The sequence below is a fragment of the Artemia sp. Qi Xiang Cuo genome, chromosome 8 (assembly GCF_049724085.1).
Source record: "Artemia sp. Qi Xiang Cuo chromosome 8, ASM4972408v1, whole genome shotgun sequence".
In the NCBI taxonomy this organism is placed as follows: Eukaryota; Metazoa; Arthropoda; class Branchiopoda; order Anostraca; family Artemiidae; genus Artemia; species Artemia sp. Qi Xiang Cuo.
This window is the reverse complement of record NC_142801.1, coordinates 67,978,771-67,995,006: the sequence shown is the minus strand read 5'-3', so window position 1 is coordinate 67,995,006 and position 16,236 is coordinate 67,978,771. Positions and strand designations below refer to the sequence as shown.

The following is a 16,236-nucleotide window of genomic DNA, read 5'->3' as shown; positions in this document are numbered from 1 at the left end:
TGGGTGAAACAAATTATTGTGTTCGTGGTAACGAACTGTAAGTAAGGATCGACACGGCTCAATAGTAACCGAAAAACTCTAAAAACCAATTAATAGCTTGATGAGATTAAAAAATTTAAAGTTCTGTTCGAAATATTGGCCTGGAAGAAGAAAAAGTTCAACTTCGATTCTGAATTTTCTTAATGAAAATGAAATAAGTTATTGATCAATTCTATTTTAATAAAATAATATCAAAATTTTACACATCATTTAAAAAAATTCTGGTTAGTCTGAAGTTGATTGTCTGAAAAGTATTTTTTTTTTCTCAAAGGGATTAAAAAATTTAAAGTTATTGTAAAAATAAGGTACTTTTATAATAAAATGTAAGATTCTTTAACTAATTTTATGTAATAGAATTAAATAATGTATTTATAATGTATATTTTTCCCAAAATAATATCACAATATTAACATTCAGTTAAAAAAAAAAATTCTGTTGCTTCTGACGTTGATTGTCTGAAAAGTATTTTTTCGGGGGAGATAAAAGATTTGATTAAAAAAAAGCAGAAATTTTAAAATCACAACACATGAATATCATTAAATAATTCCATTATTTTTTTTTTGTTAAACACAATTGGCTTAAATAAAAGCGGAAAAAAAAGCTCTTAATAGAACTTTTTTAAGTGTGAAGTCCTATTTTTCAGACTAAATTATAGAAAATATATTAAAAAAACACTTTTCTGTTTTAGATGTGTACATTTTCACCTTTTCTGATTCAAATGTGTATGTTCAGTCAGAAAAGCATAATTTTAGTTCAAAAATGAACCATTTCCATAAAAATAGCTCTTAATATAACTTTTTTAAGCGTGAACTCCTATTTTTTCAGACGAAAATTTAACTAAACCTCCGTGTCTTTGATTTTGAAAAATCATTTATTTTTTATAGAAAACTACAATAGCTTCACGGGAATCATCTTTTAGCGTATTTTTAAACAATTTCTCTTATTATAATTTATATATACATTAACAAAAGCATATTTTCGTTACAAAAATTAACAATTTACATAAAAAAAAAAAGCTCTTAATATGAATTTTTAATGTTTAATTCATATTTTTAGGACTAAATCATATAAAATATATTAAAAAAACAATTTTATGTTTTAGATTTGTAAATTTTCACCTTTTATGATTCAAATGTGTATGTTCAGTCAGAAAAGCATAGTTTTGGTTCAAAAATGAACCATTTCCATAAAAATAGCTCTTAATAGAACTTTTTTAAGTGTGAACTCCTATTTTTCAGACTAAAATTTAACTAAACCCACCGTTTAACTGACTATGTATGTAACTGAACTCTCGTGCAACTCAAGCTCCCAAATCTCTTAAACTAACGCTTGTGTATTATAACGACCACAGAGTAACTTCTCTAATACATGGGCTGGGATGGGGGGGGGGGGGTCGGAGTCCTGGTGGGGGGGGGGCGGGGATCTCACAACAATATTAAAAACGAAATTTTGTATTATAAAGATCACTGACCCCATGTAAATCAACCCCTGTTTGTTAGTGAATAGTATAGATGTGTTTCTGAACTTTTAATACAGTTTTAAATTATTCTGTATTTCTACATGGTAACACTTGTAACAATACCACTAACAATTGTTATTTAAGATCTATTTATATTTTTAATTGTTTTTGTTTTTTTTTTTTAGATCGGGAGCCGAGATTGGATTATGATCATTATATATATAATTATGTCTATTATGAAGTATGGCGATGGCGTAATCGTTACTATAGTATAATTATAAAAAAACTAACTGAAGGCGAAATGGAGACCTTAGCACTTGGAGGGAAAAAACAATGAAAAATAATAGTCTTTTTGTGCAATTAATGTACTTTAAATAAAGCCAATTTACTTGTTTGAATGAAGTCCTATTCCTACAAGTTAAGTTAGATTGAAAATCAAGAATTTATGCGCATTTTTAGCTAGCTAAGGCTATATTTGTTAAAGATGGGGCCATTTTCTTTGATTTTGAAAATCATTTATTTTTTATAGAAAACTACAATAGCTTCACGGGAATCATCTTTTAACGTATTTCGAAACAATTTTCTGATTATATTGTATATGTTCAGTCACAAAAGAATAGTTTCGGTTCAAAAAAATGAACCATTTCCATAAAAAAGCTCTTAATATAACTTTCTAAGTGTGAAGTCCTATTTTTCAGACTAAATTATTTAAAATATAGTCAAAACACACTTTTATGTTTTAGATGTGTACATTTTCACCTTTTCTGATTCAAATGTGTATCTTCACTCAGAAAAGCATAGTTTTGGTTCAAAAATGAACCATTTCCATAAAAATAGCTCTTAATAGAACTTTTTTAAGTGTGAACTCCTATTTTTCAGACGAAGATTTAACTAAACCCCCCGTGTAACTGAATCCGTATGTAACTGAACTCTCATGCAACTCAAGTCCCCCAAATCTTGTAAACTAAAGCTTGTGTATTATAATGATCACAGAGTAACTTCGCTAATACACGGGATGGGGGGGGATCGGAGTCCTTTGGAGGTGTGGTAGGGGATCTCACAAAACTGTTCAAATAGAACTTGTGTATTATAACAACCACCAACCCCATGTAATTGAACCCCTGTATAACTGAAACCCCGTAAGAAAGAAATCGCCTGAGTCCTCTCGCACTAGCAAACCAAACCAGATTATACCCACTTAACCAGATCAAAAAAATGGTGGTCACACTAGCTGAAAATTTAACTAAACCCCCGTGTAAGTGAATCCGTATGAAACTGAACTCTCGTGCATATCAAGTCCCCAACTCTCGAAAACTAACGCTTGTGTATTATAACAATCACAGAGTAACGGCGCGCCGCTTTAGGATGGGGGGATCGGCGTCCTTGGGAGGTGTGGTAGAGTATCACACAACGCTGTTCAAATAGAACTTGTGTATTATAACCACAATCAACAACAGGTAATTGAAACCCTGTATAACTGAGCCCCCGTAAGAAAGAAATCTCTTGAGTACTCTCGCAATAGCAAACCAAACCATATTATACACACTTACCCATATCAAAAAATGAAGGTCACACTAGCTGAAAATTTAACTAAACCCCCGTGTAAGTGAATCCGTATGTAACTGAACTCTCGTGCAACTCAAGTCCCCAAATCTCGTAAACTAAAGCTTGTGTATTATAACGACCACAGAGTAACTTCGCTAATATACGGGATGGGGGATCGGAGTCCTTTGGAGGTGTGGTAGGGGATCTCACAACACTGTTCAAATAGAACTTGTGCATTATAACAACCACCAACCCCATGTAACTGAACCCCTGTATAACTGAAACCCCGTAAGAAAGAAATCGCTTGAGTCCTCTCGCAATAGCAAACCAAACCAGATTATACCCACTTAACCAGATCAAAAAATGGCGGTCACACTAGCTTGATTAGTAATTGGACTTTCAGTCCTACATTCACAGGTTTCTGCAAAGTGCTATGGACTTCATTGAAAAAATACCAGTTAAAAAAAAATAAATAAATAAACATGTATTATACACGTTCCTCTTGGCAAAAAGGTGTAATGACCTATTCTTAACCATTGCAATACCTTTACGCAAATATCTTTTCGCAAAAAATTCGCAAATCTCGTAAACTAAAGAAGTAATTACCCTTTTCAACATTAATTACCCCTTTTTTGCAAATGCTTGCATATCCCATTACCCCTTTTTTGCAATGGTTAATCAAACATCTCCGATTGTAAAAGAATTAAAAAATTTTCCAATTACTAATTACCCTTTTTTTTTATTCAAATCCTAATCACCAATCAAGTCATACACGTTCCTCTTGGCAAAGAGTGTGATGACCTGTAGATAGGACTACCAGAAAAAACCTGTTTGGTACATAGGACCCTTAGAAGTATAAGGTTCTAGTCTACTTAGGATGACAACCCACAGCTTTCAGGGTAAGGGTTTTAAGTTATGCCCTGGGGGTATATTAACTTTATATAGAAAGGGTGATTGTATAAACTTCGGAGGGCGTTCATTGGATTAGTAATAAGAAGTTCTAGTGCCCTCTTTAAAGATTCAGAGTGATCGGAAGGTGGACACCCCCCTCCCAAACCTCGTATTTTCCCGAAATACATCTGATAGAAATTTAGAGATGACCATTTGTTGTCTTAGAAACTTCTAGCAAGGCTCCTTCGATAGGACACTGAAGGGGCTAGTGCCCCTTTTAATAGTTGAAGGTGATTGGAAGGCAACTAGCCCCCTTCCACGCCCACCATTTCCCCAAAGACATCCAATCAAAATTTTTAGATAGCCTTATTGTTCATCGTAGTTAAAAGGTCCGTAAATAATGTCTTCGAGGACAAGACCCCCCCCCCCTCAAAGCCCTATGGGCGAGGGTTGTAAGTTATGCCATGGGGGCACATAAAGTTTTTATATAAAGGGTGGTCGTATCAACTTCGGAGGGGGCTCATTAGATTGGTAATCAGAAGTCCTAGTACCTTTTTTTTAAAGTTCAAAGGGATCGGGGGTAGATATCCCCCCACACCTCGTATTTTCTTGAAATACATCTGATATAAATTTTGAGATGGCCATTTGTTGTCGTAGAAGCTTCAAAAAAGGCTCATTCGTTTGGAAATTGAAAGGGTCTTGTTTAATAGTTAAAGGTGATTGGACGGCAGCAAGCCCCCACTCCCTCCCACGCCCATCAATTCCCAAAACACATCTAATCAAAATGCTGAGATATCAATTTTGTTCAGCGTAGTTGAAAGGTCTGGAAATTATGCCTTTGATGATGACAACCCGCCCCCCTCCCCACAGCCCTCAGTTCAAGGGTTGTAAATTATGCCCCGAGGGTATTTAAAGTTTTAATGGAAAAGGGCGGCCGTATAAACTCCGGAGGGGGCTCATTGGATTGGAAATCAGATGTTCTAGTTCCCTTTTTAAGAAACAAAGTGATCTGGCGAACCCACTCCCCTCCCCCTACGTCGCATTTTCCCCAAATGCATCCGATAAAATTTTGAGATAGCCGTTTGTTCAAAAATAGTCCAAAGATCACTTAATAAGGCCTTAGAGGTGGACAGAATCCCCCAGAGGCTGGGGGTGAGTGTTGTAAGTTATGCCCCAGGGGCAAATTAGGTTCTTATGGAAGGGGTGGTCGTGTAAAATTTAGAAGAGGGTCATTTAATTTGAAATGTTTAACTCTAGTTCCTTTTTAAGAGTCAAACATGACGCAGAACAACTAGCACCCCTCCCAGACATTCTCTTTTCCCAAAACGCATTCAATTGAAATTGTGAGATAGCCATTTTGTTACCAATAGTTCAAAAATAATATAACAATGTCTTTAGAGTGGACACAATCCCCCAGAGCCCATTGGCAAAGGTTGTAAGTTATGCCCGGGCATATAAGGTCTTTATGGAACGGGTAGTCGTATAAACTTTGGATTGAATGGAGCTCATGTGATTGGAAGATGGAAGTTTTAGTGCCCTTTTTAAGAGTCAAAATTGGATGGAGAGTAATCAGCCCCCTCCCCCCAGGCCTATCATTCTTCGAAACATATTCGATCGAAATTTTAAAAGAGATATTTTGTTCAACCTTTTTGAAAGGTCCAGTAATTATGTCTTTGGGGATGTCAACCTAGTATATGCTATTTAAAAAGGTATGCATGTTTGAAATTTGCTTTCCAAGAAGACGAAGTGCATTGAGGTGAGACTTTCAGAGAATGCTGAGGGGAGTGTTAAACTAAATCAAAACACATTATATTTATATGTATTGTCAAAAGGGTGCAACACAGGAATAACTGAGTGTATTAATTTGGAAAATTCAGGGAATAATACGGAACATGATTAAAAAGGCAATATTTGCATGCTACCACCACTACTACTACCACATTACTCAATTTACAGTATCAAGGGGAAATTTGAACTAAATCAAAAGACGTTATGTGCATGCAGATTGTCAAAATAGCGGATCTCAAGAATTGATTTGGGTATTAAGGTGGAACTTTCAGAGAATACTTAAAGGGGAATATCATCTCACCAAAAGGCAATATGTGCACACTACTGCTAATGCTGCTGTTACTGCTATATTTACTACTACTACTACTACTAGTTCTATTGCAATTACTTGTAGGGCTAAGAGCATTGAGATCAAAATTTCAAGAAGTATATGAACATACAGCTTATCAAAAAGACATATCAGCAATGTCATAGGGATGGCTAATTGTATAAAGTTGAAACTTTCAGGACTTGATCGGAGGAATGTTCTACCGACCATAAGGCAATAGGGTAATGCTACTGCTGCTGGTAGTACTACCGCTATTCAATACTGTTACCAGTAATATTAATACTACTACTGTGACCACTATTTCAACTATGCTTAAGGGTATGAAGGTGAAATTCTATATACATTTTGAGCGGGGAAGATGAACTGAATCAGAACACGCCCTCTGTATGCAGGTTGTTAAAAGGATATAACTGCCATATCTTAGGAACAGTTTGGTGTGTGAAGTTGGAACTAACAGGGCTGGTTGTGAGGGATGTTGAACTAACCAAAAGAAAATATTTGCATCCTAATGCTCCTGCTTCTACTCATACTACTGCTTCTGTTACTATTATTATTACTTCTTGTACTTCTACTGCGACTAAAGGTTAGGCTATTACAATTAATCTTTCTGCTACTAATGCTACTACTGCAGTTAAAACTAAGGATATTAAGGCGAAAAATTTGGATTATATTGAAACTGTATGGAACTAATTCGAAACACATTATGCCCACACAGGTTGTCAAGCGAAAGCATCAGAAATGCTTCAGGAACAGATGATGTTATGTATTAAGCTGAAACGTTCAGCATATGTTTAAGGGGGTGTTGAAGAAACCAAAGGTGCTATGCGCATACTGCTACTAATTCTGCTATAACTATTACTACTGTACAAGCTAAGGGTATTAAGGTGAAGCTTTTAAAGAATATTTAGGCATATTTTGAACTAAATCAAAACAAACTATGAGCCTGTGGACTTTCAAAAAGGTAGGAAAGCAATATCCCAAGAGCAATTTATATTATTAATTTAGACCTTTAAGGATAAGTTGTGGGGATTTTGAACTAGCCAGAAGGCACTATATATATACTATTAATAATGCCACAACAGTTAATGTAACTAATGACGCTAAGAGTATTAAAATAAAACTTATAGGGAACATTTAGGAGTTTGAAATTAAGCGAAAAAACTTTAGGCATCCAGGTATTTAAATGAACATATAAGCAATATCATAGACAGCGCCACTTAGCTAAAAATATTATTGAATCTATTAAAGGAGCTAACTCGATTCAAAATTAAAAGTCCTTGTGCCCTTTTTAAGAGTGAAAACAGATTGGAGGGCAAGCAGCCCTTCTCGCAAACCCATTCATTTCCAAACGCATCCAGTCATAATTTTGAGACAGCCGTTTGTCTCAGCATAGCACAACGATCAAGCAAACAAGTTTTTAGAGATATTAGGCATGTCAAACCCCCACAATTATGCAATTGCCCCATTATGCTTTGAAACTAAATGTTGTTTTAAAATAAATTCAAAAGGCATTGTGTTTATGGTTGCCAATAGGACACCTCAGTAATATATCGAGAACGACTGGGGGTATCAAGTTGAAAATTTTGGGGATACTGCTATTACTACTTTTGCTCGTACAACTTAAATAAATAAAAAGAGTGTAAGCGTATCCAGGTTGTCAAACAGTATAGATAGAATCTTTTGGGAATGATTTTATTTTTATTTTTCAGGTCAACTTCAGAAGCTATAAAAGTAAATTAAAAAATACTGTTTGTGTCAGGATTAACAATTGTTGAAAAAGTTTCTCCAAAATACAATAGCAACTCGTACTATCGATTCTTATAGAAAAAATTGAAAAGATGTAAAACATTATTTTTTCCGTGAAAAATACTGTGTCAATAAAAAACGAACAGAACTTAATTGAAAGACTTTTTCCACAAAACAAGTTTTTCAAAGAAAAGTAAAGAGCTCCACTAAGCCAAGAATAAGCAGAAATAATGTCAAGTAATCTTATAAGCGTAAAACTACCACAAATCACTATCAATAAATAAATTAAACCCAAAACGAACAGAAATTACAATAAATAACCGAGTCAAACTCAAAATAAGCAAAAATTAAATATGAGTAGGGCTGATAATCCCCATGCCTTCTCAAGATCAGAACCCAATTTGTACTTTACTGGAAACAAAATACGTTTTAGATGTTTTCAGTTTTCTTACTTTCATAAATAAAAAAATTATCAAAACTTGAAGGAATAAATATCAGTATATGTCAATTAAACTGACAATCCACATTCTTTTTTTTTCAGTAAAGCGCAAATTGTGTTCTGGTCTTGAGAAGGCATGGGGGTTATCAGCCTTACTCATGTTAATTTTTCCTCTTTTTGAGTGTAAATCAGCAATTTATTGTAATATCTGTTCGTTTTGAGTTTCATTTATTTATTGACTGTGATTTGTGGTAGTTTTACGCTTGGAAGATTACTTGACTTTATTTCTGTTCATTCTTGGCTTAATGAAGCTCTTTACTTTTCTTTGAAAAACTTGTTTTGTTGAAAAAGTTCTTTAAATTAATTTAGATAAATCACGAAATGCAGAGGTGTACTTTCATCAAGTACTACAAGCCTTATGATTCTAATCGAGCGGTAATAAAAATTTGTCAGCTTCAACGGAATAACTATCCGCTACCTCCGGGTTCCTGGCTCGTGCGTCTGAGACACCTGTGCCTCCACAAAGGTGCGTCCATCAGTCACATTTAAGTTTGATAGTCATGATATTTACATGACTTTTACATAGGTTTCGGTCTGGGTATGCTAAACTTGCAGCTCTGAAGTTTAAATTTAATAAGCATATCCTTGCTAGGTTGTATCGTGCCGTCGCTCTTCCCTTTGCTCACTACATCTCACCCGTTTGGCATTGGCTATCGAATTCGGATATGTTGCGAATCCGTTCAGGCTTTTGCAAATATTTAAAGTTTCTGCTTGGTCTGCCACTTTACCTCCGTAACACTGGTCTGCTAGAAAAGTATCATATACCTGATCCTGTTGAGTTCATGCCGAATTTTGAAAAACAAGCTCTCGTGAAACACAGGGCACTATTATTTGATTTCCCAGCGACTTTCTTGCTTGATAGTTGAAGTGTGATTTGTTTGTATTTAGTAGATTATTATGTTCGGTTGATTTGTTTTCGTCTTTATTTTCTCTTTTCTTTTGTTTTGCTCCGCTTCTTCATGCTTCTTTTTTATAAGCGGGTTTGTAATAAATTATTATTATTATTATAGATTTATTTTGAATCTAAATTTCACCCTATTATTTTCATTCCAAATTTCATCCTTATGTAAGCATCTCAAGTGGAAAAAAAATTCTTATAATCTTCCGGACAAAATTTCTATCAGAAACGTTATATTTTATACATCGTTCTATTACATTTGGCTCTTTAGAGAAGAGCCTTGCGCAGAAGACTTTTGTCAAACCCCGCACCACCCCTATGATGCTTTTATGCCATACAATGGATTTCTTTTGCATTTTTTTTTTATTTTAACACTCAGCATACCTTGCCTCTTCTCCAAGAATGGAAAAAAATCTTCCTTCAATCAATTTTTATATGCTCATTTTCTAGCTTTATTCTCAATTTTAAACTTTACACCGAAGACGTCTAATTTTTAACCCTTTTTATAAATAAGCCCATTACTTTTTTCTCTACTCGCTTGCTAATTTCTAGACAAATATATCTTAAGTGGGGGTGTGATCTTGCTAATATTATTTCCTACGAAATCCGGTAAACAAAAAAGCGCATTTTTAAACCTTCCTGTATGTAAGGGTCTAAGGAGCTCTGTCTGTTCTTTGGCATCTGCATTGATTAAATCTTTTTCAGCTCTGATTAATTTTTTATATGTTGATTCTAAAGGGTGGACCTCTGGGAAAATTTTCAGACTTTTCCTTAGCTGCAATAACCGTCGATGCTTTATGAAAAAAATAATTTTCAATTTTCATGACTTTTCGTATTTGGTTCTTAGGGGAAGGATTGAAGATAAATCAGCGAATGTTTGTTCTGAGATTTCTTCTAGTTGTATTACTTCATTATGTTTCCTGGCACAACCGTTTCAGTAAGAAATGCTCCCACTGGTAATATCTAATCTTTAATTTTCGTGAGCTCCGAAATTGGCAATTTCGGGACCTCTGCATTTCTTGAATACCAATACTAGTAAGCGGCTGTTCAGACAACCGAAAGTTCAGATAAAAGAAGACTCGGACACCAACAAACGGATTTCAGTTTACTGTCCTTCATTTTTCTGTTTTCAGTTTTCAGTTTACTTCAGTTACTGTCCAATGAAAAGGTCAAATAAAGCCTCTGAAAGCATAAACTACGATCTTAGAATAAAAAATATAGCTAATGCTTTGGATAAGAAACCTTTTTCACATACTAACCAGTGGTCTGCGTAGCGAACTACAGAAATCCTTCTTCACTGCCTCCGACCGCGAGTGCAATGTCTGGTTGGGGGCAGTTCATCTGACGCATCCCGTATTTTACCCCAAATTTCTTTGGGTAGCCATTTAGAGTTGGTTTGATGCCCGTGCCACATTATAGTCACACCTGTCGATAGAATCAAAATTACGCACGACTACAGCGCCAATTATGTTCGGCGTTCGTAATTTCTCGAGTTAAACACTGTTCAACTTTCAAACATAAATTTCTTGACCGACCAATCAGAGTCGAGGTTTTAGGCATAATTTTTAAAACTAGAAAAGATGAAAACTTAGAACAGCGGTTTTTCTATCTCGGAGAGGAATCTGACAAAAGTTAAGAAGACTTAGTACTAGTAGAGAACAGTTGGACACAAATTACTGTTGGTGCAAACTCTTCAAACTAATTTATTGCAATTTTAATTTTTTGCTTTTTTAAATACAAGTGTGACGCTAAAATCAAGAAAATTGCCTTGCCATTCATGATATTTGGATTTCTTTATTGATTTATGTGACTATGATGTGGCACGGGCATGACTTTGGCTTAGCTTACAGAGTCACACCAATGATCCCTGTTCCTAGCCAAAGAGCCAACGACACCAAGACTCTAACCCTGTCCTCACGGACAGCTACCATTTAAGTCCAGCGTGTCAACGACGTGGCTAGGACTACTCAATTCTTTTGATAAGGCTAAGTAAAAAGCTTAAGAGTTTTTCAATCAAATTTTACTGACTAAATAAAGCTTAAGAGTTTTTCAAGAAAAAATGACTATTTATATAAATGCAAATTCAAGAATTCAAAAAACTGAAAAATCTTTTGTTGTTTTCTTTATTATTTTTAATGACTATTTGATTCCTGGAGGAAGGTTGTTTTAAGCATTAGGAATATACCAAAAATAATTTTGGTATAGACAACAAAAAATTTCTTTATGACCAATTCCTCAAGTGAGAAAAGGGTATATAACACGGAAAAAAGCAGATAATTCTAAGGTGATAAATAATAGTTCGAATAAGGATAAATTCTTTCATTAGACATTAAAAAAAAATCAAAAAATGTGCATGATATTTCGATCAAATATACAGTGATCGTCATCAGTGGATTATGATCACTAAATACTTCTAGTTACCTAGAATAAAATTACCTAGATAATTTTTTAATATTCTAAAACCGAATGAAATACATGAAAGGGCTTAAACTAGTTGAAGAAGCGTGTTAACTGTAAAATGGAAACTGCAGATCTCAGCTTGAAAAAAAAAAAACACATAGACTCTTTTGAACTACCTTTCAGTTATTGGGCTTATCGGGCAAAATAGCAGACAATATTTGAAGTATGTGAATACTTTAAAAATCTACAGCATAATTGCTGACATAAAAACGAACTGTCAAAAAAAATCTATTTGTTTTATGCACGTGCCTGTTATTCCACCGAAACATTTATTTTCTCTGAATCTCCTCAAATGCCACCATAGATAGTCTAAATATACATCAATTTGTGTTAATGACAATAAAACTTATTGGAAAAGTGCAAAAGACATCAAAATGAAAACATTTATAAATGTTAGTATCGCACCTGAAAACTGTAATTAGGTTTTCTAAATTCAAAATACAAGATTTTCAAATATATAAGGTCCATTAACTTTAATGTTACCCATTAAAAGTTGCGAGCCGGAGGAACCTTGCCCAATTTTTGAAAAAGGGGGGTAACACCCCCAGAAAGCTAAATGATCTTAGTGAAAATTACTCCAGCAGAGTCAGCATATCAGAGAACATTATTGCAGGGGTTACAATCCCCTATATCCAAAAATTTGGAAATCTGAATTTTCTTCTTTTTTTTGCCAGAAGAATGATTGGGCATGTGTGTGTTGTTTTTTTTTTTTTAAGAGGTAATCGTGTCGAATCAGTGATCCTAGAATATCAGGAGAGGACCCATTGGATCGGAAAATCATTTCAAAATTATAGAGCTTTAAGGGCAGGATTACATTTATGTCAGCGTTGCCCGGTTGAGTGATGAAAATGGATTTGAAAATAAAATCAGTTATACTTTACAATGCTGCTAGTTTGTTTAAATTCAAAGATGAACTGTCTGTTGATTCCAAAGGCAACTGTAGCTTCAAAGAAAAGTTTTACCTCCTCAAGTTGTTTGGTGGAATCTGTCAGCATATTTAAGCTGAATATTCTCAAGATTTTTTTTTAACGTTGGTGCCAGCTATTACCAAAAACGGCATAACTGCCCACGGAGACAATTTTTGTTAAAAATAAAGTTTGTGACATTTCTGAATTTTTTAATATATATAATATGGTGGTCCAAGTTAGTGGTAGATCCAGGGGGGTGAGGGGGCACGCGCCTCCCTAGCGTAGTCTAAAGTAATGTAATTTACTTAATTAACTCAAGTTTGCGTTAATTAAAGTTCCTCCAAACGCAAATTTATCGGATCAACCTATTTTGCCCCCCCCCCCCCTCCCCTAAAACAATCCTGGATCTGCCCCTGGTCCAAGTTCCCACTTAGCCAGTTAAAACGATCTGATTTCATTTTCACCGTCATTGATGCTTTAAAACACATAACTCAGTCAAATAAATACAAAATTCCAACTGAGTTATTCCAACTTAATCCCAAGTCAAAAGCAGCAATAATTGTCAACAAGAGTTATCTTCTGCACAATAGTTTTTTTTTTGTTATTAATAGCTACTTTCTTGACATGAAAAAGGTAACTCAGATCTTTTGTTTTCCCACCTTGTTTTAGCGGGACTATCTATTGTGCATTTTGCTTATTTTTATTTTTTGAATTTGAACTTTTATGGTTTTCTTAGCTTTGGCTTCTCATATTGTTTTTATCCTTTTTGTACGACTATGTTTTAGTTTCTAGCTATCTCTGTTTCTTTTTAATCTGTGCTGAAAACACCGTGTTCTGTTCAGGCAATATATTCACGTTATTTTTCTATTATTTTTTCTTTTTTAGTCACCACAGTAGCTTTCCTAAAAAAAAAAATTAATTTTGTTTTTCCAATGAAAATTGTGTTACACGGTGTATTGGGGATTCATTATCATAGTAAGCTTTGGTCTTGACTTAACTTGATAGATATCTCAGGCTGCTAAATTAATTCTGGATGAAACAAAGAGCAAACAGGACTTATTAAAATTACGAATTATTTTTATGATTGCGAAAAATTAAAAACTTGCATATATTAAAATGAAGAAAGTCGAAAAATCGATGTGTTCCTCCCAGTCGCCTACCCTTTCTAACTAGGTAAATCTTTCTTGACTTAATTTTCCTTCATAGACAAATTAATATATTCCTCCTCCCTCTTGAGGAATCTGTTTTTGTCCCCTCTTTATTTTTCTTACCCTCGTTTTTTTTCAACTCCCCCCATTCCCTTCTGACGTTGCTTCTATTTATATATCGCACTCACTCACTGTTTGTCAATTTGGAAGTTTTTGCTGCTTGAACCTATTGGTATTTTTTTTATTTTTAAAAAGTTGTACTGAATTTTCCTGCCGATGGGACAATTAGAGTTTGTCGCATTCCGATTATTTTTATCATTTCATTCTTGTCTTCCAAATCAGCCCTCTATCTCCGTCGCAGTTCTCTTCCTTCGCTCTTTGTTTCTCTTCTTTTATAACTCTCTTACATTTTCAATGTTTCCAAATTAATCGCAAGTACACTTCGTCAAATTAACTCTTATATACTTTTCTTTTTCAGAGATGGACTTGATACTTTCGTTGATATGACGTTCAAAATGGATATACCCTTTTTAGTTTTTTCTGCAGGCATCGGTGACGTAATTGACGCTTGCTTGGTTCAACATGGCTTAAAAAAAACAAATGTTCACACCATTAGTAATTTTGCGACTTTTGCACCAGATGGCAAGTTTATAGGTGAGTACTTGTGGGAGGGACTTCTCAGTCACATGCAGGGTTGTAGTGCTAAAATTACCAATGCCGGAGCTATAAATTGCGGGGGGGGGGGGTCTGGGGCCCAGTGAAACAGGGGGTGTGTTTCAAAAGATTTTTTAGTTAAAAAAATAAAATTAACCCTTTCAAAACGCACTTTTACGCATTCTGAAGCCCACCCATGCCAGATGTATAGCCAAATTTCACATGTGGTTTATTATAAATTTTAATGCTAAGAGTTGTGTGTGCAGTACATGGTTTTGAGGTAGTTATATTTGGCTTTGTGTATTTGGTCTTCAAGGGAATTATAACTTTATTTATTTAACAACAAGTCATTAGCATGAAAAAACTCTTTCAATTTTCAAATATAATGTATTACGGTAATTATTTGGCTAAAAAAAAAAAAAAAAAAAAAAAAAAAAAAAAAAAAAAAAAAAAACTGTCTTCCTACTTTAGTAACTGAAATAAATGAGCACTTGAACAAGGTCTATACCCTACTCATCCATCCAGTTCCCCAGGACAAAACAGTATATCCAATCCGAAAATCAAGTCCAAAATAAAGCAAAATCAACATCAATAAGTATACGTCAATGTTCCGAAACCAAGCTATAGCAGTTTAAATCTACAAAAACTCTATATTCCCAAGGTGATCACAACATATCGGGCCTCATCAGATGAAAACTCATTGCCTAAATAGGTTTCGGCGCTTACATTTCATTACCCAGGCAAAATGAGCGCGCCGTGCCATAATCTGGCATACCCCTGTATAGTGACACCTATGGAATAATCAGAAAAAAAATCCAAAATATCACAAAAATATAAAAATAAATACCCCAGAAAATTTTTTTCAAGCATCCTTAACTAACCTACAATTAACACTGAGAGCTAAACCTTCAGCCAATTTAAATAAAAATAATTACATAGCACCAGCCATCCCCCCGGAACAATTTCTTTTTCACTCAAATTCTAGGAATTAAATTCCAAATATCATACTTTAATCTTTATCCCATTTGTGGCAACCAATCCTAAGCTACCGGGAAGATAAACCAGATTCCTTCAACAGGTTACCGTAAAATATCATTCAAGATATCTTGATAACTTTTATTGTATTTATGGAAAAGCTGATTATACTGAAAACAAAGACGCAAAGCTAAATATGATTCTATAATCTTAAACATCATACAAATATTTAGTTGACCTAGTTAGTTACTGCTAAAATTTGACATGCTCAAATTCACGTACCATACACAAACAATGCAGGCCTAACTGGTTCTGTGGTTATAAAAGCAAAAAAATCTAAACGAACAAATGAGAATGAGTTGAAATTAATATAATAACCAACTGTAAATTAGATCTGTTATTTTGTTTATTTTGAGGATTAGATTAGGGAAAAACTAATATCACAGCTTTATAATGCATATGACTGCCAATCAATATTGTTCTCCCAGAAAATCAAATGGTGCTTTTTATAGTTGTAGTATAGTGATCAATGATTATCAAGCATGCAGTTGGGTATGTATTATTTTTATAATACCAATAGCATTGGAGTGTGCAACCCTATCCATTGGGTAACAACAGTAAGCTATATACAGTATACTTCAGACTTAGAATACTATACTCCATTAGCAGTATGAGATTATATGTGATAGAGTACTTTTGATTAAATGGGACATATAAAGTTATGAAGTATGATATTTATGGCTAGTATATGGCTTGCCACTGAATTACATTACTTGTTAATTGTGATTCCGAAAATTATTGATATTTCTAACTGCAAACTATACTAAATTACATTTGTTACTTTTCTACAAATTTTTACATATAAAAATATTGTTTGCCCAAATATTTTTAAGATTAG

General features: G+C 34.2%; 1 protein-coding gene across 1 annotated transcript in view; it reads left to right on the top strand.

Moving 5' to 3' along the window:
- Window positions 1–16,236, top strand: part of LOC148949738 (7-methylguanosine phosphate-specific 5'-nucleotidase-like) — a 60,787-nt gene that overhangs the window by 13,203 nt on the left and 31,348 nt on the right. The window contains exon 3 of the mRNA XM_089092770.1: window positions 14,188–14,363. Coding sequence (XP_088948896.1) covers window positions 14,188–14,363 — 176 coding nt within the window. The remainder of the gene's footprint in view (window positions 1–14,187; window positions 14,364–16,236) is intronic.